Raw genomic sequence first — 23466 nt, 5'->3', positions numbered from 1 at the left:
ATATATATATATATCACGTAATTAAATTTTTAATTGTTTAATTTGTCGATTATATGATCCAAATTGGTAGTGTATTAAGATTGCAGTGAATAATTTGATTCAATACGCCTCTAAATTTCTTATAACGTTACTTGCAATTTTTATTTTTCAAATAATACACTTTAAATATCTTTGCTTATTGATGACGACAAGGTTTAAAGTTAAGAAATGAGAGTCAAAAATCTTTGAGATTTTACTGGATTTAGAATTTTGATTCTCAAAATATGGGATTAAGACACAATCTGAAAAATATTGTTTTAACTGCAGAGATTTGTGCAAATATCCAGACCTTTTAATGTAAAGTAAATAATTTTAAGAGGCTTTAGTAACCACCTAAAGAAGCATTTGGCGGTGTTACGGGGAAGTCCGCTGCTTAGCAACATATGGGTAGATCTATTAATGACGCTGAGACCAAAGAATTTCATCAGCTTTTCTTGGTTGCCTATAAAGTGAAAGGAATTTGATAAATGTGATATATACATTGAAAGAGCCTTCGAAAAATTGCTTTAATTCCTACGCAGTAATTCGAACATTTAATTACACTCTCGTTTATATTTTATCAAACTTTTTTAGAATTTATAATATGGAATTTTTTTGACGCTTCCTATTGTTTCTCAGGTGTTATGTTTTTCTGTTGGTATTTGAGTGTAGAACGTTTCTTCTCATTTTTACCACTGTATTATTACTGTTTTAAATATCACCCCAGCTCACCTTAAATTAAGAAAATAGCTTTTCTTCCATTTCTTCTTAGTGCAAAAAATTATGACCTTTTTGCGAAAGAAAAATAAATCTATAGCGTTAGTTTTTTGCATCTTTTTTTTGTTGAAAGAACCGAAAGAAGTTGCTTAAGGAAAAGTACTGAATTAAGAGAAACTTCAATAAATATTTCTTTTTTGCTGCTCGATAAGGTGAAGGAAAAAAAACCCTTCTCGGATCATTTTTCTTCTTTAATTAAGTTGGGTAAACTGAGGACGCATATTTTTCATTGATTTTAGAAATTTTTTCTCGCGAAAATTTTGTTTTCGGAATAAAATTTGCATTGTAAATATCAAATTACGAATGGAGTTTTTAACTTCTCCTGAGGTTAGCGTATGCTTTATGCAAAATTTGATCTGGTGAATTTTAAACATTTTATTCTACATATTAATACTTAAAATTATAATTTCAATCAATAAACTTACTTACAATATTTTGCTTATTTCTTATATTAAAATTTCAGCAGTAATGAAATTATCGTATGTAAAATATTCATTTCCTAAGATGAAATATAATTTTAATAGTTTATTTTAATAATTTCTAGCATAATTTTTCCCCTATTCCTCTATGTAAACATTTCGGGTATTGCTTGTAATACTTAGTATTGTTCTATGAACAAAATTCTATTTTTCAACTTTACTTTTGGAAACTCAATTTTTGTTAAACTATACTTTTGATTTTTCTATGCGTGAGAAATATTTTACAAGCTCTTCTATGCAACTCCTCACAGAATATATTTAATATTAGTCATTTTAAATTAAAATTTATTATATTTTTCATAAATTTGTGCAAGTAATACTAATACTGGTTAATTTATTAAAAACTGTTGTGCCCTAAAAAAATCTACTTCTCATCTCTTCTTTTGGAAATTCTATTTTTGTTAAACTATTCTTTTGACTTCTCTTTGTGATAAAAAACATTAAAGTTTCTTCTATACGACTCTTTATAGAATATATCTAATATTTATTTTACATTAAGATTTCCAATGCAATACTTTTTATACATCTTGTATAAGTATTTCAAATATTGAAGTTTTGATGTTATTTGTGCGAAACTTAAACAGGCGTCATTTACTTTTAGATGAAGTTACTCGTGTTGCATTGCAACCTCGAGCTTTTTCTAGATTGCTAAATATTGTCATTCATTTTTTTTCAATCGTCATTTAATATTTTATCAGTTCTTTTATTTGGTTTTAAAAATCATGTCTTATAATGTTTGAATAAATGAGCGCGTTGACAAGTTGGTAAATGATTAAAGGAATGGGACGAATAAGGGTGCGAGTAAGGGAATGAGTGGGTGAATGAATGAAATGAATAGGTTGAAAAAATGAAATAAGTGCGTGTGTAAATTAATGAAAGGAATTGTTTGAGAAAATGTAAGTGCGAGAATAAATGCGTGGGTGAATGGGATGGGAAAATGAAGGAAGTAAATCAATAGATCAGAAACGGAAAGAAATAGAATCAAGGCGTTTTACAAATCCGTAAATTTTTATTTAACTAGATCTGTTGTTGTTGTTGCTTATCCTCGTCTGGCCTGACGAAGTCAGACCAGATTTATGAACCCGTTGATTAGAATTAAATCGAATACCAATATAGGAGTAAATTAGATGTCTTCCCAGAGAAGACCAAGATAGTCCAGGATATAATCGGCGGAAGCCCGGTGTAGATGGCATTTAGTAGAAGGGGTAGGTTTTAGTTCCTTCAGAAAATAGTAAACCTTTTAAATGGCCGGTATCCCCCGCCAGTATTTTCACCTTGTCGAGGTGGATGGGCTTGCGTGTTCCAGCAACCCAGAGAGCTATGCCGGCGGTAGTGTAGCTACTGGTAGGATCTCCCATGCCGGACAGGTCTTCGTTGGTTAGGAGTCAGACTAAGACAGTTACATAAGAGAAGGAAAATTCCGATTCAAACCCGCCCCCACCGTCTGTTCTCCATGTTAGGAGCGACTTGGGTGTCTGAGGAGCTAAGACAGTCTTCTACCTCCGTGTGCTCCAGTCTTCGGACAAACAGAAGCTGCAAATTACCTCACCATGAACTAGTTGATTTAACTAGATCTGTATCCTAATAACTACCAAGGCGAATACATTTCTTCATAATAGTAAATCAGGGAATGGTCGAGTCAGTCTGTAAATAACTAAATAGTTTATGAACCTATAATTTGTGGTATGATGTACGAAGATCACAATTCATGTAACCATAAGCCTTTTTCTGTTGTTCCATGTTTACTTTAACAAACGCCTTTAAATGTTTTATGCTACTATGATAACCGTTTGTTTTCTTTCTTTTTCTCTTACTTTTTTATTTTAAAGTTTAACCAAAGCAGCAGATATGATTTTCTTTTCAATGCTATTGTGAAGGAGCATAAATTGCCTTGTTTTAAATTTTTAACTGTAGATTAGTTAGCTTAAATTTTTGTATTTTGTCAGTTAAAATTATATTTTTTTTAAAAAGATGTAAAATATTGTATACCTTACAATTCAAAAAGGTTTCAACTTTTATTAAATAAAATTATAAGAAATAATAAATATTCACTAAAAGTTATATTTTGCATGGAATTATCTTTGGAAAAAAGAGTTTTATAATTTTGTGCAAGATTTTTTCAATTTGCTAAAAAAGTTCTTCAGATATTGTGAAATGCTCAAAAAGTGAAATTATCATCAAGGGATTCATCTAAATTTTGGACCGGTCTCCTAACCAAACTATTATAACCATATTTCCTAGATTGAGGCTACCCGTTATATTTTGGGTATCAGAAATCCGAGTTTGCCGAAAAAAGGGTACGTTTATTCAGAGAAAGTACGTTTTTGTGTCTGATTTCGTAACTGAAAATATCGTCTGCACTAATTACTTAGCATATTAGAGGCCACCCTTTCGAATCATTAAGATTGAGTACTAGAACGTGAAGATCTGATCATTAGATCAAATGTCATTTAGGGTGGTCCGTTTTTTATTTTGCGCACTGCAAGTACTATTATTGTTCAAAAAAGTGAATAAAGTAGAAAACGCACTATTTTTTTAAGGGTTTGTTTATATTGAGCAAGAAACAATTTATTTGAAACAAAACATACTCAACCTTAGTTTTGAAATTGGAAATAAATTTTCAGTTTTAACATCTGAAATATTGAAGTGCCTCGGGGAAAAAGATTCCTCCAGAGAATCAATATTGATAAAACAATATCAATGCTACCAAGAGCCAAGAGATAGGGAATTTGAATCAAAATAATGTGGGATTGAAAACCCGATAATAAAACTGTAATAAAATCTCCAATATTATTTCACACAACCATTGAATTGTATTGAATAACAATACTATTTTTTCCTCCGTATCCAATCCTTGTCATACTTTCAAAACCAATTTAGATCTGAGTTCTCAGTTGGATAAAAAGCAGTCGGATAAAAAGAAGAAAAAAAATTTCCGGTTCTTCGACCTAAGAACTATAAAAGAAAATCGAGTAGTTATTGAAACTAATTTTTTTAATGATTGATAGATATTTATATAGCTCTATGCTAGTGCTAAAGTAAAAGAAAAAATTTTCGCTAAGATAATATTGTTACTAAAGTAATATTGTTACCAAATGAATGATGTTACCAAAACAATATTGTTACTGAATTTATTAATATTATCAATATGATAAATCTTAATTAATATTGTTGCTAGAAGAAACAGTTTGTACTACAAAAGAAATATTTAGCAATTTGTTCAAGAGAATTACACATATAAGAGAATTATTTTTTTGTACAGTTTGCTTAGTACTCAAAAGAAGTTAAAACCTTGAAAGACTTTTGATCAATAATTTTTTTGATCAAATTTTTACTTTCTAGCACTCAATTTTCTGGTTTCTGAGTTTAACTTTAAATTCGCTATTCAATAAGTGCAGCTGATGTTTCAAGTTCTGAAATCAGACATAAAAAAAAACAACATATTTTTATTGAATACTCATTTACTTTTTTCGGCGGATTTAAATAACTGGCATTCATTAAATTTTGGATCTGCCTCAAACTAGAATATATGGTCAGTACAGTTTGAACTGGAAAGTTGTTTAAAGTTTGGACTTCTTAATGTCAGTTTCACTTTTTTCTTATTTCATTATATCTCCTAAACTAATAAGGCGAATACAAAACTATTTTCACACGATTATTAACTATGCTTATTCAAAGAATATTTGCTTAAAGTACCTATAATTATTTGGTATTTTTTATTATTTCTTTTAATACGCTGAAAACGCTTGAATTTTAAGGTAAGTGAATTTTTGAACCATTTTAACTATGTAAATGTATGTTAATGAAAACAAATTTGAAAATAATTGTTCGATCAGTTGTTGAGAAATAAAAACTTAAAAGGGAAACGTCAAGGTGAAGAAAGAAACAAAAAGTAAAATTTACATTAAGGCGTCCAAACATTCTACTGTTCCTGTAGCCGAGAAATATACATCGGATCGAAAATATGACATTTAATATTTTTGAACCAAACTCGATCATTCACCCCCACCACTTCGGGTAATTTAATGTTTAAAGTGGCGAAGTTGCTCTTGGTGAGCAGGTTGCCTTCCCCTTGGGTGCGAGGTGAGACAACTTTTAAATCTTAAATATGAACCCATATTTTTTATTGCAAGTTCGGATTTTCCAGATTCAAATCTGTGAAAATATTTTAAATTTTATTTCTGTTTTTATGTTCTTAATCTGATGGGTCTCGAGTTTCGCCATTTTGAACAGCTTGCATTTTAGTTAGTTTTTCTCGCTTACAGCGCAATCTGTGAAGCAAAATTTATAAACCGTCAATTCAAACAGGGTTACTTTTTCCTGGGCAATTCAAATCAGCAATAAAAAATAGGGGTTCATATTTAAGATTTTAAAGTTGCTCCCCTCATCACAGGTGAAAGATCAAGTATGGTTATCGCATACGTTCTAAATAATATTAATGTGACTATTTTCACTTTCGTGATACGATGTATATTTATCGCGATATTTGACTGCTTCTAAACTTTTTTCTTTCTGTATATGATAGATTGCGGTTGTCCATCAATTTGAGAATCATAAATCCAAATCCATCGAAAAAAATATTTGTTGAATCAGACATAGTTCGCTTTTGTGTCTAATTTCGTATTTTAATAATCTTTTCGTTAATTTTTAAGGTTAGCCCCCTTGATTCATTAAGTTTGAGTCGTATTTCGTGAATATCCGAGATTGCCCGTTTTTCAGTGTGTTCACTTTTCATAAACTTCTTATCAATTTTGTCATATTTTTAAGTAAAATTTTAAATGATTTAGTGCATTATTTCTTTAGTTATCAACAGAAATGCTTTTTATTTATTTATTTATTCTTTTTAAGCATGAATGCATATTTAAGTTTAATAAATATTTATTTATAATGTTTTATCAATGAAAATTTTTGAAGGAAATTTAGCTACTGAAAAGAAATTTTTATTAAGAAGTTTAAAAGTGATACCTGGTCCTAAAAACGAGTATAGATATGGCATGTATGACTGAGTTTGATATTTTTATTAATAATGTATTATGTATGTGAAGCAATTCTGAAAAGGGGGCAAAACTTGGTGGAAAAATAGGGCACTTCATAAGAATCGAAAATTACATTGCAAGCCATGGAAAGAAACATTATTCTACGCAGCTAGTGTTTTCTCTTCATTATGATTTGGCTTTTCACGACTGTTTAAAACGGTACTTTTATGCATCTAAAGTATTTTATTTTATGTGATTTTTACGCTTTCTAGAAGGTTTCAGAAGCTTAAAAAAGTTTCTGCCAAATAGACTTAAAAATGCTGATCGTAATTTAATGATTCGGTGAGCAATTTGGTGAGCTTGTAAAGTTAGTCGAGTCACTATAAACAGGATAATAAGGCCGAGTCTTATAAAGCAACAAAAAAAATTATATATTTTGCTAGATAGCTCAGGGGATAGAACACTCACCGTTAGGTGAACTCCAGGTTCAAATCCTAGCGTTGAATTGTCGATAAGAATTCTGCTCCCGTCTCGCACCTACCACAGAGCTAATATAAAATATCCTCAGTGGGAGACGGTCATGGGTTTGAAACCCCCTCCCGTTGAGCTAACCGTAGGAAGTTTTCGGGGTTTCCCACTCCATGTAACGCAAATAAGAGCTAGTTCCATGAAAAAGACTCTCACGAAAACTAGTTTGTCCAAAAGTTTGACCCAGGGTTCTATTGTATTCTGGATTGAGTAAAAGATTACAAGGCTACAGAGTTCAACATTGTTAGTTGTAAACTCAGAATTGGATTAGCTGTCCAACGTCGGTTATAATATGAAATATACTATACTAGATAATAGAAAGGAATACAGTGGCAGTCAAAAGTATTCGTACAATGAATTTTTAAGTGCTCATCGCTTCATAGTATTTTATTAATTATACTACGTCATTAAACACAGATACCAGGCCTTGTATCCTTTATTTTTGAGCAATTTAATCAAAAGAAGTTTTCTTGTAAAACAATTACAGAAAAAAAATATAAAAAATAGAAATTAATTATCAAAACTTTTGTGTCAAAAGTATTCGTACACTTAAGAAATTTCCCTAAAATTATATAGTATATCACAGTTTAATACTTAGAAGGATACCCTTTCGCCTTAATTATTGCTTTCATTCGACTTGGCATTGAATCTACCAACTTCTTTGTAATNTCACGCACTTCAATTTTAGGATTTGTATATAGCCATTCAGTCTAATGCAAAACCATTTTAATAAAAAAAAATTTAAAATTATGTCAACTTTATGTATCGTTTAGTTCTTTTCAATCTTGCATTTTATTAAGCAAATTAAATAATAACTACTAATTTAAAAGACATAAAACTCTGGCAAATAAAATGCTAATAGTTTTGTAATGAGAAGGGAGTTATTGAATTTGTCACCATGGTGATCACAGATTTGACTCTTATTAGATTTTTCAAAACTCGTTTTACTTTAACTGGTGGTTGCTAATAAAGATTTGCGTCATCATACAAATTAAATCCTTCCACCGAAATGCAATGCTGTTGAGTGGAATGTAATTGGAAAGATATTTAATTTAAAATAACTAATTTTATTTCTAAAAATATTATAAAACAAGAAAAAAACTCAATTTTTGTGCTTTGAAATCATTAAGTACAAAATATTGATTATTAAATGGCTTTTTAATGTGAAAGCAAGAAAAAATAAGCTAAATAATGGAAATATATTTTAAAATATGTATTGGAATTTTTTAAATGTTACAAAATACCATCATTAATGTAATGAAACAGTTTTATACATTTACTTGAAGTTTTGGCATAGTTTTTAATTATATTTATTTTAGTTTTATAGTTATTATTTTCTTTTAACTTTACGCATAGTTTTATAGATGGATTTGAAATGAAAAATAAATAAACTTAGATGGTTATAACTATTCAACTATAGTTACTGCCTAGCTTTATTTAGCTAGATAATTTAAGAGCTAACTAGACCCAATAACAAAAAACTATAAGCAAACAGGATGTTTTCACACTAAGTTCATATTCATTTAGGTAGGAGTTCAATCCAAAGCTTACTCTAAGGAAGACTATTCCTGTTAAAATGTTGATTTTTTTGTTTAATTTAATATTAGCGTTCGACTATAGAGATACAGATATTAAAGGACGGAAAGAATGAAAAATTTAAACGAAGAATGTATTTAATTTAAGAAAAAAAAGTCAATTATAGCTAAATATTTCTGCACACATAAATATTTTTGAATGAAAACATTCTTCAATATTTTTTTGACATTGAACATTGCATACAAAAGGTGAAAAATACTGTGATTACAACATCTTATACTTAGTATCAATGCTTATACTTAGTATCAATACTTAAGACTGAAATATTTATTATCATATCATAGGTAAGTTTTTCAGAGATTTATGCTTTTCCAGTAGCGCAGTCTTCAACCCTTTATTTAGCCAGACCCTTCAACCCTTTATTCAGCCATTCTTTCTACCCATATTTAGCCAAGAGGCTTCATTCTTTCAAGAATACCAAGTGATACTTGGCATAACTTTTGGATGATTTTCGCGTAGGATATTCGAGCAAAGCGACTCTGGCTCTTACTTGTAGCAAACCTAACGGTTAAGCAATTCATAGTATTTACTAAGGTAGGTAATGTTTCCACTCTATAGATTAGTTCACCTTAAAATTGTTCTTAATCTGGTTAAAAAGAAGAAACAAAAAATAGATACAAATTAGGTTTATAAGAATATTTGTAATTAAGAAGAATATAATCAAACAGAACATAAAAAATCTTAAAATTCATACTTTAAAAATGCGCTGAAAATGAAAATTAAATCTAGCTTGGCGTGCGTTTTGGCTGGTGTTACTTTTGCATATTTATGTTATAACCTTTCTTCGTATTTTCGATTTTTTTTATTCAACTATTAAAGATACAGTAAAAATATTTATTTTACTTGAAAACTATGGAAAATTTCGAACGAGTTTAATTCCTGGCTCATAAATATTCGATATTATTTTTAGGAATTTAAATATTTACACCTTTTTGTTCTTCCTTAAAGATCTCGTAGCAGACGATAAAGGAATAAGGATTTTTATCATAATATTTTATGCATTGTTTATGTTGATATTTGAGTATACGTTTTTAAGAAAATGTTTTCTTTTTTAACGGATTAAAGCTTCTTTTTTTTGCGCATTACAGTTTTAGTACTTTTCAGATCTGGAAATCACTGAATTAAATCGCTACATTTTTTAATTTTATAATGAATGGTTATGATACGGAGATAGTAATTCCTGAATCATTTATGTTCATCTATCTGATAAAAACTGTAGCTTTCAATGAATTGGAATAAATGATTGCAATGAATAATAATTTATATTTGTTAATTATTTAGTTAAAACGTTTAATTCTTCATAATTATGTTTAGCACGCAATATATTTAATACTAAAAAGTCACCTTTTTAGTACAAAAAGTTGTGTGACAAAATGTATTATTTGGCAATCCCAATTGAAAAATAATCTAAATGGGGGGTGCGATAGTCTTGGTAATGCTTAAAGGTTAGTTTTGCCACGAGGTAAATGGGATAGAATTTAGAATTACCTTGACGCATATTTAACCGTGGAAAATTTTCGTGGTCTTCCTCTCCGCGTAGCGCAAATTCTGAGTTGATCCATCAAAAAGGTCTCCACGGAGGACAGTTTATTAAAATGGTGGACGCAAACGTTTTCTTGTCTACTAGATTTGAAATTAGAAGTTGAACACTGATGAACATGAAACTCAAAAGTATGCTGGTTGTGAAATATATTTATTTCTAATATCTACTCTATAATATGATTTGATGTAATCAGATGCATTTGATGTAATCAAACTTAAACAATGAGAATTTAATTAAGAAATGTAAAAATCTCATTATTAGATCAAAAGTTATCCATGATTTCAGTTACTTTTTTACTTCTGTACATAATTCAAATTTTATCTCGTAGGATGGACTAAAGCTGAACACAAACAAAGATAAATATATCGCAAACATTCCATACAAGCCAGCGTAAATCAAGAGAAAACTTTCAAGGTTCTTGCAGGAAGAAAATAAAAAAGAGCCCCAACTCGTTGACATATATTTCCCCAAATCATCATTACTCTTTATCTATATAACGTTCAGGAAGCTCAATGTTAGACGACTTAAGTATGAAAACAGCATTTAATCTTAATTATTCCGTAAATCATACGCCTTTACATCAAACATCAGGGAATTGCGCACATAGAGCGGGTAAAAAATATTCACATCGCATGGATACTATGTTTCTTGATGTGTGTATTACTTCAGCAAGAATGTATACTGGAAAAAAATAACATAGAAGGAAATATTTTTTTCAAAATGGATAGCTGTGAAAGTAATGAATTTTTTCATGCAATATATTTTGTTTTAATATGTTCATAAAAATTAACAGTGAATATGATTTTTAGTATATATAATTTGGAGCATTTTTAACAATAGTAACTTTTTAAACATTACTTTTTATGCATAACTTTTTTATACATTAAAGTGAAAATAAAAATTTATTATACTATTACTTATTTTATCTGATTAAAAATTATTTTTTTACATACATAATGAAATGTTAATGTAAGATTTATAGTGTTTTTACTAATTTCTAGTTGAAAATATATCTTTTTATATATAAAAATAACTATCACTTGTTTCTAATTAAAACATATTTTTATACATTAAAACCTAAACAAAAAATTTACTAGCTTACTAACTTCTACTTAAAATTACATATTTTATTTTTTGAAATCAAGATTTGTAATACTGTTTCTCAATATCAAGTTAAAAATTATTATTTTTATGCTAAAATTGTAATAAAATACATTGTAAAAATGTATTAATTTCTAATCAAAATATATTTTTATTTATTAAAATAAAAGTAAATATTTATTGTACCGTTACTTATTTCTAATTGAATATCTTTTATTTTTATTGATTTGAAAATAAAAATTTTTTTTGTGTAATTACTAATTTCGAATTAAAAAACATTATTGTTTGATGTTGAAAAGAAAAGAAAATCAAGAACCATAATCATTTATAAGTTTTATATAATATTTTACCTCTATAATTCAATGTTGTAGAAAAAATTGAAATATTTTTTAACGACGTTGTTATATAAAAAAATACCCAGATCAACGGGATGGAATCAAAAAATGAAATAGAATGGATATTATCTAACGTCACTAATCTTCCTCGTATAAAGAATTTTTTTTTAAATTTTGATATTGAATTACAACAACAAACAGCGCTTAGCAGTTTGGCTATCATAGACTAAATATTTTGAACTCTTTCATATTTTCTTTTTCTTTAAATAAAACGAAAGTTTACTTGTGATATTTTGGAATGATGTGTTTAAAATTTTTTTCCGAAAGGATGAGTTCAAAAAAAAATAAAAACTCAAAAAATTTAAAAAATCTCTGCATTTTCAATGTAATAATGTTTTAATTGTATGTTTTAATGTTTAACTTAAACGTTAAACTGAAAGTAAAAACCCTTAATTGACTTTTGAATATAATGCTCATAAAATCGTTACCTTTAAAAAATTTAAGTGTGCATTATAAAAATGTTTAAATTTAGCGGAACTTAATAACTAGCACTAAGTAACTAGTTATATTTTAAAACATATCTAGGTAAATTATATTTTTATTCAAAACATTAAATACAAAACTATGTATATTTGCATAATCATATCCTTAAAATCAAATCAATTAAGTTGTATAAAAATTTTAAAACTTAATACGCGCATAACTACCTTTAACTTGAAGCATATTTTATTAAACATTCCAATTTTACTCAAAAATTAGTTTCGTTTCCTCCAAGTAATAATCAAAGTATTATTTTTTTAAAAATAATACTTTTAATACTTTTAATAATACTTTTAATAATACTTTTAAACCTTAACATAAGGTTTAAAACAACTTACATATTAGCGCTTAATAACAATTTATAACTCATAATATATCTTCCTACATGTTATAAATTTACTAAAAAGTAGAAAACGAAAAACTAAAAGTGGATTCCGAAACATATTTTTACAGAGCTTGTATTCCCCAAAATCTTTTTCTTAGAAACAAATAAATCAATATACCACTAAAAGTTCATTTTTAAGTTCTCAATTTGTGTTTATTAATCAAACAGTTTTTTTTTGTTGTCTTTAATCTGTCAACAAAACCATAAGAATCATATTCTAACAAGTCTCATTTTATCTTTAATCTAATAATGTACAGGAAGGAAAATTGAAATAGAACGATATAAATAACTGTAGGGTTGACAAAGTTCTTATTTCAAGGCAATGGGACTTATTTACTTCACTTTGTTGATCAACATAACTTAATGAAGGTAACGCTTCTTGCTTTTCTGTTGAAAAGATAATGTAACAGTATTAGATAGGTGCCTTTTTGTTTATTAAGACCTTTATCGACTTTGGCTTTGAACTACATTCTTTTCGCACTGTTTATTTACTGGTCCCTTTTTATTTACATAATCAAATGCATTTTATCCGTAATGTAATTTATATTTAATTGAAATGAGTTAAGTATCACCTAGGCCACTCCAAGCCTCATCTAATATTAGTTAAAATGCAGAATTTTCACAGATACATGTATTTCCAGAATCATCTGTCAAAAAATAAAAAAACAAATAGTGGTCGGAAATTATCCCCGGGCTTAAAAAAACGTTTTTAAAATTTAATGCAATATTGTAGAAAAAGGAAGGACTAAAAACGTTGAAGCCTGTTTCGTTGCGCAAGGAAACAGAACAAAATTAAAAGCCGATGATTAGAAATACTTTTTGAGGCTCAACTAGCAACTGAATCTTTACTCTTACTTTATTTAATAGTGATTCCTTTTTAAATTCTGATCCCCACTCGCAGTGATCACAGTACTGATGTAAAGTATCCTCTGTGGTAGAGGGATCATGTGGTATAATATCTTTGCCCCCTTTGCCGTTAAGCTAACCCTGCTTTTTATTTCATCTAACCAAATACTGTAGCTCTATCTCCCTCACAAAGTCAAGTTGTGTCAGACTATGAATTTCAATGAACAAGGTTCGAGCAAGAGTCAGAGATCAAGGGTTCGAAAAACCTCTGAAAGAGGGAGTTCGAACGTTTAAAAATATTTTAACGACAGAATTTGCATAGTATTAATTTTGAGTGTGCAAGTACCCTCATTATGCAACTGTTATTTTATATATATATATAACAAATCAAGATTGGATTTGGAGTTTTGTTTCTTTTGATTTTCATGACTGTATGTATTGAATTCATTACCTCATGTTATGGAGAGGATTGTTTTTCTTTTATGATGTTTAAGTTTAGTTATGATTTTTCTCGCTTAAGAAAAGTTCTGATTAGTTCAAAGATGACTTTTTCATTATGCTTGCTAAGCATTTTCCACAGCGCACTGAACTCTGCCAGCAAGTTGGTCTTAATGTTCGAAAGAGAAGTTCTCTTGTCTTCTGGGTTGGGCTTAAAATTACAATTCTAATTGGATAATTTTGATTTTAATACTATATATGAATATATAATAAATATGGAACATTCTATAAGTGTCAGAAAAAGGCAAAAATTAAAGCTCTTACTTCACTGTTGAATGAATTAATAAAAAAAATGTTATTAAAAGTTTTATTATACTAAAAAGCAAATGAAAAAATATGTTTTTACTATTTTCTCTCATATTAAAAAAAATTATTTAGTATAAATGGAGATACACTTGTTTTTTCGGAGATGCACTGGAATACAATTGTTTTCGTTAATATAATCGCTTGCAGAGTACAAAAAACATCCCAAATGTAAGGTTTAGTTTGTATTTTAGAAGATACGATATAATTGTTCCCACTAGTTTAGAAAAATTAAATCAGAGAGAATAAATAAAGTAACATTGTTTCCTCTAAGAATAAACGTAAAATCTTAAATTACAGATAACAAATTTAGTAAAACAGCAGCAATACAATGATTTTATACTCTGAAAAAATAAAATTATAAATTAAAGAGAAAAATGTGGTAATTCAGTGCAATTTTAACACTAATATAAAAGCATGGTGACATATTGACATTTTTAACACTCTTTTAATATAAAAAGTAAATTACACGGAATAGATTCTGTGACAATATTAAGAAATATGGGCATAGAAATTTTTATTGATCGTATCATATTTGCACATTTTCAATTTGTCACTAATAATAAAATGCATCAATCTTTAAATTGATGTAAAAACTGCTTTTTAAGTATCTTAGATGCCTCCATGTTCTTGAAATTTATGCAGGTTACTTTGAAGTGTTAGATAAAAAAGAAATTTGACTAAAAAATATTTTCAAAGTTCGAGGGAATATTATTTTTACCCTATTTTTTTGTAAATTTTTATCTGCTAATCACGCTCAAGGTTCTTAACTGCGTCGCTTTATAAAGTAAATCAAAAAAGGTAAAAAGGATAAGAAAATAGAAACAAATTGAGAAAATCGCAAACCATTGACAATCAAGAACACGAATAAAATTAAACATTTTAAGTAACTTTTTCAAAAATCGAATCATTGTTAATAGATCTTAAATTAAAATTTTGTTTGTTGTTCAGTGCTATGATCATTTGAATATTTCAATGCAAAACGATGAACATTAAATGCATCGATGAGAATTTGTGTGCAATTTAAAGCATACATTTTTCTGAAAATAATATTTATATTTCAACGAAATTTCTTTAATTTAAAACTTTAGATATTTTAATTTTTGCCCTTACAAAACGAATTTTACTAGCATCATACATTTTTTTTCCAAATTTGATATCTAGACAGAAGCCTCGTGATCTGATTAATTACAGAAAGTGAATAATTTTTTTCAACGAAATGAATACAGCATTTTGAAGAACGTAAAAATTCACGTCACTTAGATACACTTGTTATGGAACTTCTCAGAAGAAAGAGAAACTACTGCTGTTCACTTTTTAAATAAATTAAATCACGAATGTAAAAGAAAATAAGGACTGGATATCCGTGTTTTCCTATACTTTTTAAAAAAAATGAAATTACGAATCTAGAGAAAAGTAGAAACCTTACTACACTTTACTTCCTCAAGAAATTAGGATCGCGCTTCTTGAAGAAAATAGGGAAAATAATTCCTTGTCTTTCTACACATTTTCAATGAATTTCGATTGATCATCTTGAGAAATATAATTAAAAAAAGCTTAATTACTGCTCACTTTTTCATCTTGTTTATCGATCGTAGTGGATCTTTACCGTAGAAAAAAGGTACAGAAATTATATTATATAGTTATAGTACATTTACTTCATGCTAGAGCTACACAATGGGCTATTGGCGGCGGCCTGGGAAGCATCCCTGAAGATTATCAGAAAGCATACCATCACAATTATGATCCTCTGCAGAGGGGATGGCTCCCGCTTCGGTAGTCTGACGACCTGCGCGAAGTCGAGCAGTTTAACGAAGACCAATACCGCACACCCTCGGACCCTACGCAGGCTGATCCAAGGGGTCACCCACCCACACACTGAAGGCAGCCAAATGATGCTTGACTTCGGTGATCAGTCCACTGCGGGGACTACGTTATATAATAAGAGGAAACAAAATCTTTACATAAACAGTAACAAATAGAGAAAATATAGGAATAAGGGAAAATGAAAGACGATTCAGTACAAGAGTATTCGTTTATAGTACTGAAATAGCTGAGCTGATACAAGAGTCTTGCACTCTTTGGGAATATTTTAAACCAACTGATATTTGTATGTTTTCACCTTAATTAAGGAACTTTGATTTCAGTTGTTTTTATAAGTTGACCACCTGGCAAATTAAAAAAAATAATCGCATACAAATTATTAAATATTCTACAAATTTTTAATATTTTTCACATTAAAAGAAATTCTAAAAAATATTTTTTTGTAGATACATCACTCTTAACTGAAATTTAACGCTTCGTATATCGTTATTTACGTAAACTACTTTTGTTGTTAGTTTGCCTGGTCTAATTATCAATGTAATAAAAGAGTTTTATATAATTAAAGGTTGTTTACGCTTGAATTCATAGCATTTTCTTTTCTTTCCTAATATAATTAGCTGCGCTTGTAGAAACAAAATTTTCTTTCCTATTTAATGGATTTTGGGACATTTATTTTTCTTGTTTAAATTGGATTTATTCTTTAAATAGATTTGATGTATGAAACGCTTAGAGCGTTTTTTTATATAATTTTTTGAAGAAAAAATTCGATTTCACTGTTTCAAATTATAATATTTAATTAGGAGTTAGATATTATTTGAGACGGATATTGAAATCAACTTGACGTTTTCAGGATAAGATAAAAATTAATTTTATGTACGAGTTCAAATAAATGAAGAACTTTGTAGATGAAAGTTTTAAAAACAAATTTGAATAAAAAAAGCTTTCTCAGGAAATGTCTTATTTTAGTCTTTCGTAATGATACAATATTTATTTAAGCAAGTTTTAATTTTAATTTTATTCAATAAAATTTAATTATTCAATAAAATTAAACAGAATTTTTGGAGAAATTTAAAATATATTACGAACTTATAGTTTTAAAATTTCAAACCAATTCGTTAAAAACTGCGCAATCTATGAGTATTTAAAGTCGTTCTTTTATACTGCGCATGTACGGAATAAATTAAATTTTTGTCCATAATTTGTAGAGAATCGTATTTGGCAACAAATGAAAAAAGTCTAATTTGTAAAGCTTCAAAATTTGAAAAGTATTAAGCAATTTTTAAAGTAGTTTATGTACCTTTTTAAAGAAAAAGACGATAACATATATTATATCTCGTTTCGCAATACAAAATGAAACTTGTGAAAATCCACTTATAATTTTGAGCTTTCTTTTAAAAGCGTTGAAAAGCTTCTTTGAAAATTGCTTGAATTTTTTTAAATTTCTAAATATTTAAATCAGAATTGTTTTGCTATTTGCCATAAACTATTCACTATAAAATTACGAAATTTTAAAAAAAATTGTCTACGCATGCGCAGTATAAAAGAACCACTTTAAATACTCCTATCTTAAGCAGTTTTTAACGACTGTTTTTAAATTTGAAATTATTAATTTTGAAAATAATTTTAAATTGCTCTAAAAATTTTGTTTAATTGCATTAAATAGTTTTAAAGTTATAGAAAAAAAACGTAAGGCGAGGAAATTAATTTTTTATAAAAATGTCTATCTCCTTAAACATTTAAGCTAGGTTTATGAAATTTTAAGCTGTTATTGTAAACAACGACCAAAATAATTGATACAAGTTATAAGCTTATTGATTGACTTTCTGGCATAGTGTTCAAAAATAGTTGTTTTCTTTCGTAATTCATTGTTGTTCTCTCAAACCTCTGAAAATTTTAAACATTATTGCTAAATATGAAAAATCGATTGAACTGAACAGCTCTGAAGTTACAAAATAATACTCTAAGCATTTCGTGAGAAATTTAAAAAAAATTTATTATTAGCATTCAAAATTTTGAAAAAAGTGCCATTATTGTAATATAGTTGCAATCAAACTTTGAAACCTGTAATTTTAACAGTAAATAAATCTATTTTGATTGTTTGTGATTCACTGCTTAACACGGTTTTCCCTGCTCTGAAATTTTAGATTACCACAAAAACAAAAGAATTTAGTTTACTACAGCAATCTAAATTTTTTTCGAAATTTTATTTTACCTGTGCGAGATATAGCTTATTAAAGATGTATAGTATTGAGTACGCATTAGATCAATGTATATTGTGTCATCTCATTAACGTTTGAAGAACTAAGAAAAAAACATGTTAAAAACTACCAGTAAAAAGTAGCAAAATTTACAATATTTCTGGCTCTATGGGAACACCAAAATGCTTTAACTTTTTTTCTGAGACGCCTTAATAATGATTTTGATAACGATGTAAAATTAAAAATAAAATTTGGTTTTAAAATATTTGATAAAATTTGATAAATGCTGTACTGTATAGTAATTTTAACATTTTACCTTAGAATATGACATAGAAATCTTTAATATGGTAAAATTTATTTTTCAGTTTTGCGTTTTTTACTAAATGTGTGGTAATAAAAATTTTAATTTCGAAAACCAGAATTTCCGATGAACCGTTACCATATGAACAGAAAAATTACCAAATAAATTATCTAAATACAGTATTCGTTGGTTTTATAAACCAGAATTATAATTTTGTTTTGCCATAAGTGTCAATACCATACAATACAGCACGGTAATTTAACCAGAATTCTTTTTCTCCCTGTGTTGTAATCAATATGGCTCTTGCTCCATTAATATCTACAGTCAATTAATTTTTACGCTTTAAATGCTTTTGGTAAATAACGTTGTAGCATACTCAATCTAGTTACATAAAAATAACGTTAAGATTAGCAAACCGTACAGTCGACCTCATATTTTTGATTGTGAGATAGAAAATTTCTGGTGCGTCACACGCGGAAGCCAATCGTTGAAAAAAAACCGAATCTGGAAAACAAAAATCTGCCCCAATGGACTGTTCGCTACGCAAGCAATTTAGCGGGCACCGGGAAGACAATGTTCATAACAAGTTCTCTTTCACCGGTATATGTAATTTAAAATATAAAGCTTAGAGAAAAAGCATTTGTAAATTTATGGCTTATTTTCGGTTTAGCTGAATTCTCTTTTCTCTTAACTTCAAATTTTGAATTGACTGTGAGAGATAGCCAACCATGAATAGTTTCTTCCTTGTCCGTGCATCCTTTTATTGGGATGATGGATAGATGGGGTTTGTTATTTTCTTATTTACGCCTACAAGGGGGGAGGGGAGAAGATTATGAGAAATGCTTATGTTCTTTCCTTTTAAACTAAATAATAAACTTATGCTTAAAAACATAAAATGAATGTTAAATTTGGGAAATAAAAAATCTGTTCAAAATTCTTTTCAAGGACTTTTTGAGTTTCAGAGTTTTCAATTTAGAAAGATAGAAAAATGATTATTATCGAAAATTCTATTCAAAATTTTTTCAAACAAATTAAAACGAAAATTTTCTTTTGCATAAAGTTAATTTCTTTGTGTTCGAACTTTTTTCTAAATATTGCTTATTATTGTAAAATTCAATTTTAAAGAAAGAAGCAAGTGTTGGGGAGATCTTGGCGGTGTTGGATAAGACTGGTTTCGCAATTTGCTTATATTTACTGATAAGGAGGGAGAGTGGGTCCAAAATTGCCAAAAACATGTTCATGCAATATTTGATCGGTCCGAAATCCAATAACTAAAACAAATAAACAAACAATAACTAAAACTTATACCAAAACACGGTTGTACAAGTGTTCTTTCATTATAGTATTACATGTATTATAGTAACAAAACTTTTAGTGGCAGAATAATCTCATTAAACTCTACAAATCTTTTCAAGCCTTTAGCCTAACACAAAACTATGTTTATAACTCAGTACCATAATTTTCTTTTAGGGAAAAGAATTTTATAAGCCGGAAGGACAGGAAGCGGAACTTGAAACCATCCTCTGACATAATCAGATGCCTAAATGCTGTTAGAACTTAATTTTAAATTTCCGCGTTGTCAGGAGTTTCGATACAACTAATTAATTTGTAGCTAGAGAGTGCATAACAGCTTCAAAGATTGAAAGGTCTAATCTTGGAATTCTGCCGAAAATTAGTATAGGGTGATACGCAAATGTTGTATGTTTATTAATGATTAACGCACCAATTAGGGATTATTTAAAGCTCCAAAAATATAACATTCTTAAAAGACAAAGCAGACTTCGTGTAGATATATGTTAAAAAGATACGGTTAACATTTGCGCTTATTTGCAAGATTAAAAAAACATGAATTGTTTTTTTTGTTGATAAAAACACTACAAATTCTCTAAAACGGGTAAGATAAGTCCTATAAGAATAAAGTAAAAAATAACGTTTCGTTGAAATTGTTTTTAAATAATTCAAGGCGAGTTTTTAAATTCGTATACTTAAATGTTTGTTCGTTATATGTCTTAAGACGAGCACAAATAAAGCACAAATTCGTTGTTTTTTTGTTCGTTGTCCGGGCGTATAAGTAAACTTTTTTTATACCGCCTAAGTCGTACGAAAACCACGGAGATAACTTATAAACGGGTAACAAAGTCAGCCATTTGTTGATCTTGAAATATCGACGCATTATAAACAATGACATAAATGTGAATAACTATTTACCTCTTTCAAAAACTACTTTTAATATGTTATTTACAATTAAATTTGTACTTACTCTCGTCATATTTTTTTTACATGTAAAGGTTTGTTTTTTAGAAATAAATTATTTTCAGAAAAAATTAAGAATAAGAAAAGTTAAGATAATTTATTCAAGATCATTTAAAAAATGTTAAACCGTGGAAACTTTTAAAACATTTCATAAGGCTACAGATTTGAAGATTCTACTGACAATTTTTCCTTCCTAATGTGCATTATATTTCGGCATCATTTTTAAATCGTTTTTATTTTCGCCAAACTCTCACAAGCTTTTCAGTAACACTAAATTCCCATGCAGCTGGGTAATTATTATTTTCACTAGTAAACACCGTAACAGTTTTCTACTTAAAATAACTTTTAAAAAAACTTTCACTAAAAAATTTTTTGTAGACTTGTGAAAAATTTTATTGACTTTTGTGCGTAGAAAATTTTTTGTAATTTTTCTTAATTTTAGAAATTTTGTTGTATGGTTTTTCAGTGGTGTACATACCAGAAATTATCTCGTAATCAAATCAATAATAGGGGTCAACTTATGCACCGAGATATTCGACATTTAATGTGTTTTTATTTACTTGATTAAATTTTAATTAACAGATATCATTTATATAGCAGTAGGTGAAACTTTTTCCTAATCTTGGAATGCAAGCCTGACTAATTTCAAAGCTGTACCGAGAACAGATTCAAGCAAATATAGAACTAGTCTTATTGTTTAGGGCTAATCGTGGAATGTGTTTGAAGAAGAAGCTTTCGGGTTTTTTCCTTCAAATTATCACGTAAATATGTGTTAATGCCTTCTATCTCACTAGTTCCCGTCAAAATCACGTGGTGAGCTTTTGTCTCCTATTTTTCATGCCCGTGATATTTCCGGGCTAGATCACTCGAAAGTAATGTTTCAAAAAAGTTTGAATATATCCTTCTTTTTTTCTGGAATTTTTTATTTTCTTATTTTGCACACTAGATGTCTGCACCAGACTATTTTTAATGTAACTGGCGATAGTTTATTTTAAATTAGATGACAGCACAATACAAAAATACGTATTTGTGATATGTATTTGGTACTCTTAGATGAACTGCTCATGCTCTTTGTGAATACGCGAGGTTCGTGCTTTGGGATAAAAAGTTGTTTGAATATTGTGTACATTATGGAATCAGAGTTAAATGGCCATATAGAATACATATGGGTTTTAAATTTCGAGCTAAAAAAATTCCAAAAAATCAAAATGAATTCATAAATTGTACATAAATTTTTTTGAATATATTTTTCTTGAAAAAAAATATTCACTTTTATGGATGTTTTCTTGAAAGTAATAATATCGTTAAGGGGTTAATTTCTAACAAAAAGGTTTGTTCCGTTAATAGATACAGGAATTCTCTGTATTCAAAATTTCAAGGTAGTTGCTTAGAAAATTTAGTGGCTCTCGGATACAAGAAATCTAAAATATTTTAAAGTTATTTTTATCAATTATAAACAATGTTATTAATATATCAGAAAATGGAGAAAAAATGATTTTTGTCTCAAATAAAACGAGAGGTATAATTTTTTTTTTCGTTTTAATCTCGTAATTTAATTTCAAATCATATTAAACTTAGAAGGTTTTAGTTCTTCTATTTTTTTTTAATTTTTTTTTTCAAAACTTAATAAGATGTATTTCAATCATCTAAAAGATGAACTTTATGAAAATCGTTATAGTTTTGGTAGTAATTTTACTTTGATTGCTTTCTAGAAGTCTCAAAAACATTTTAAAATGTTATTATAATAGTTTAAAAAATGATAAAATATGAAAATAATTAATTTTTGTTAGAAAATATTAAATTATTTTAAACTCTTTAGAAGATATAATGTATATTTAAAACTATTTCTGAAGATCAATTAAATTGTGAGCATTTTTATTTGAAGTAAACAAGATATTTATAGTTTCATCAAAAATTTAAAAATTAAATTTTTTAATGTTTTTAAGCTTTTTTTTTTAAAGGAAGTCAAATACTGCTTAGAAAATGTTGAATAATATTTGAGAAAAAGAACTTATTACATAGAGCAATAATATAAATTTAACTTTATTAATGTAGAAAAGTACTCAGGAATCTTTAATTCTAACACATTGACTTTTAACATTAATCAAACGACAGTAAAAAATAATATATTTATTCGTTTAAATTAAGAATTTATTTCCCTCTATCTATTTCAACCAGAATAATTTGAATTAAAGTTTATCTAACTATTTCTTGTGATTATATGAAAAAAGGTAATTTCTTTTATGATTTAAGTATCAGTCAGTTACTTAACTATATCTCGCAATAGACTACTAAGCAATTTATGTTAGAGCTTAGCATTAACGGTATATTTTAGCTCGCATCTTGTAAAATGTCAAACCAATAAATATTAGTTATAGTATAATATATGTATATTTGCATGGTAGAATTTATTCGCTTTTTGTTCGATTTAGCTAAACTAACGAGTATTCGGTAGAAATATGTGCAGGTAACAGACAAGATTAATTTCAACTCATTCGATAGAGAATCTTAATTCTTAATCAATATATAGGCAGGATTACATTTCACAAACAATGTTTCATATTTCATTAATTCGTTTATTGCTTTACATTACATAACATATGTTTAATGCAAAAAATCTTATCCTATATGTTCATAACACATTTCACATGAAGTAACATTTTCATTTGAGGTAGCTTTACTAGCGTAAAAATTTAAAAGCATCTATCTATATTATATAAAACGCTAATACGTACGTATGCATCAATAAAACCGATGATATTTCTTTTCTCGAGTTGGCAACAGTTTTCATTTTTAATTGGTAGGCTTCGGAGAGCAAGAGCACGTAGTGAGCATCATATGGCTGATCTATATTATATAAAACGCTAATGCGTTTTAATTGATAGGCTTCGGCTCGCAAGACCACGTAGTGAGCATATCATATGTCTAATCGGAATCACTTTAAAACAAAACTTACAAAAGTTAC

The 23466-nt window shown here is 28.1% G+C and overlaps 1 protein-coding gene across 1 annotated transcript in view; it reads left to right on the top strand.

The window, feature by feature from the left end:
• Positions 1–10428: 10428 nt before the first annotated feature.
• Positions 10429–23466, top strand: part of LOC107449100 (cGMP-specific 3',5'-cyclic phosphodiesterase) — a gene marked incomplete in the record, with an annotated part of 371784 nt that continues 358746 nt past the window's right edge. Inside the window, 1 exon segment of the mRNA XM_071185055.1 lies at positions 10429–10653. Coding sequence (XP_071041156.1) covers positions 10569–10653 — 85 coding nt within the window.

The sequence above is a fragment of the Parasteatoda tepidariorum genome, chromosome 1 (assembly GCF_043381705.1).
Source record: "Parasteatoda tepidariorum isolate YZ-2023 chromosome 1, CAS_Ptep_4.0, whole genome shotgun sequence".
In the NCBI taxonomy this organism is placed as follows: domain Eukaryota; kingdom Metazoa; phylum Arthropoda; class Arachnida; order Araneae; family Theridiidae; genus Parasteatoda; species Parasteatoda tepidariorum.
The sequence above is the reverse complement of the archived record's forward strand: the minus strand, read 5'-3'. Positions and strand labels throughout refer to the sequence as shown.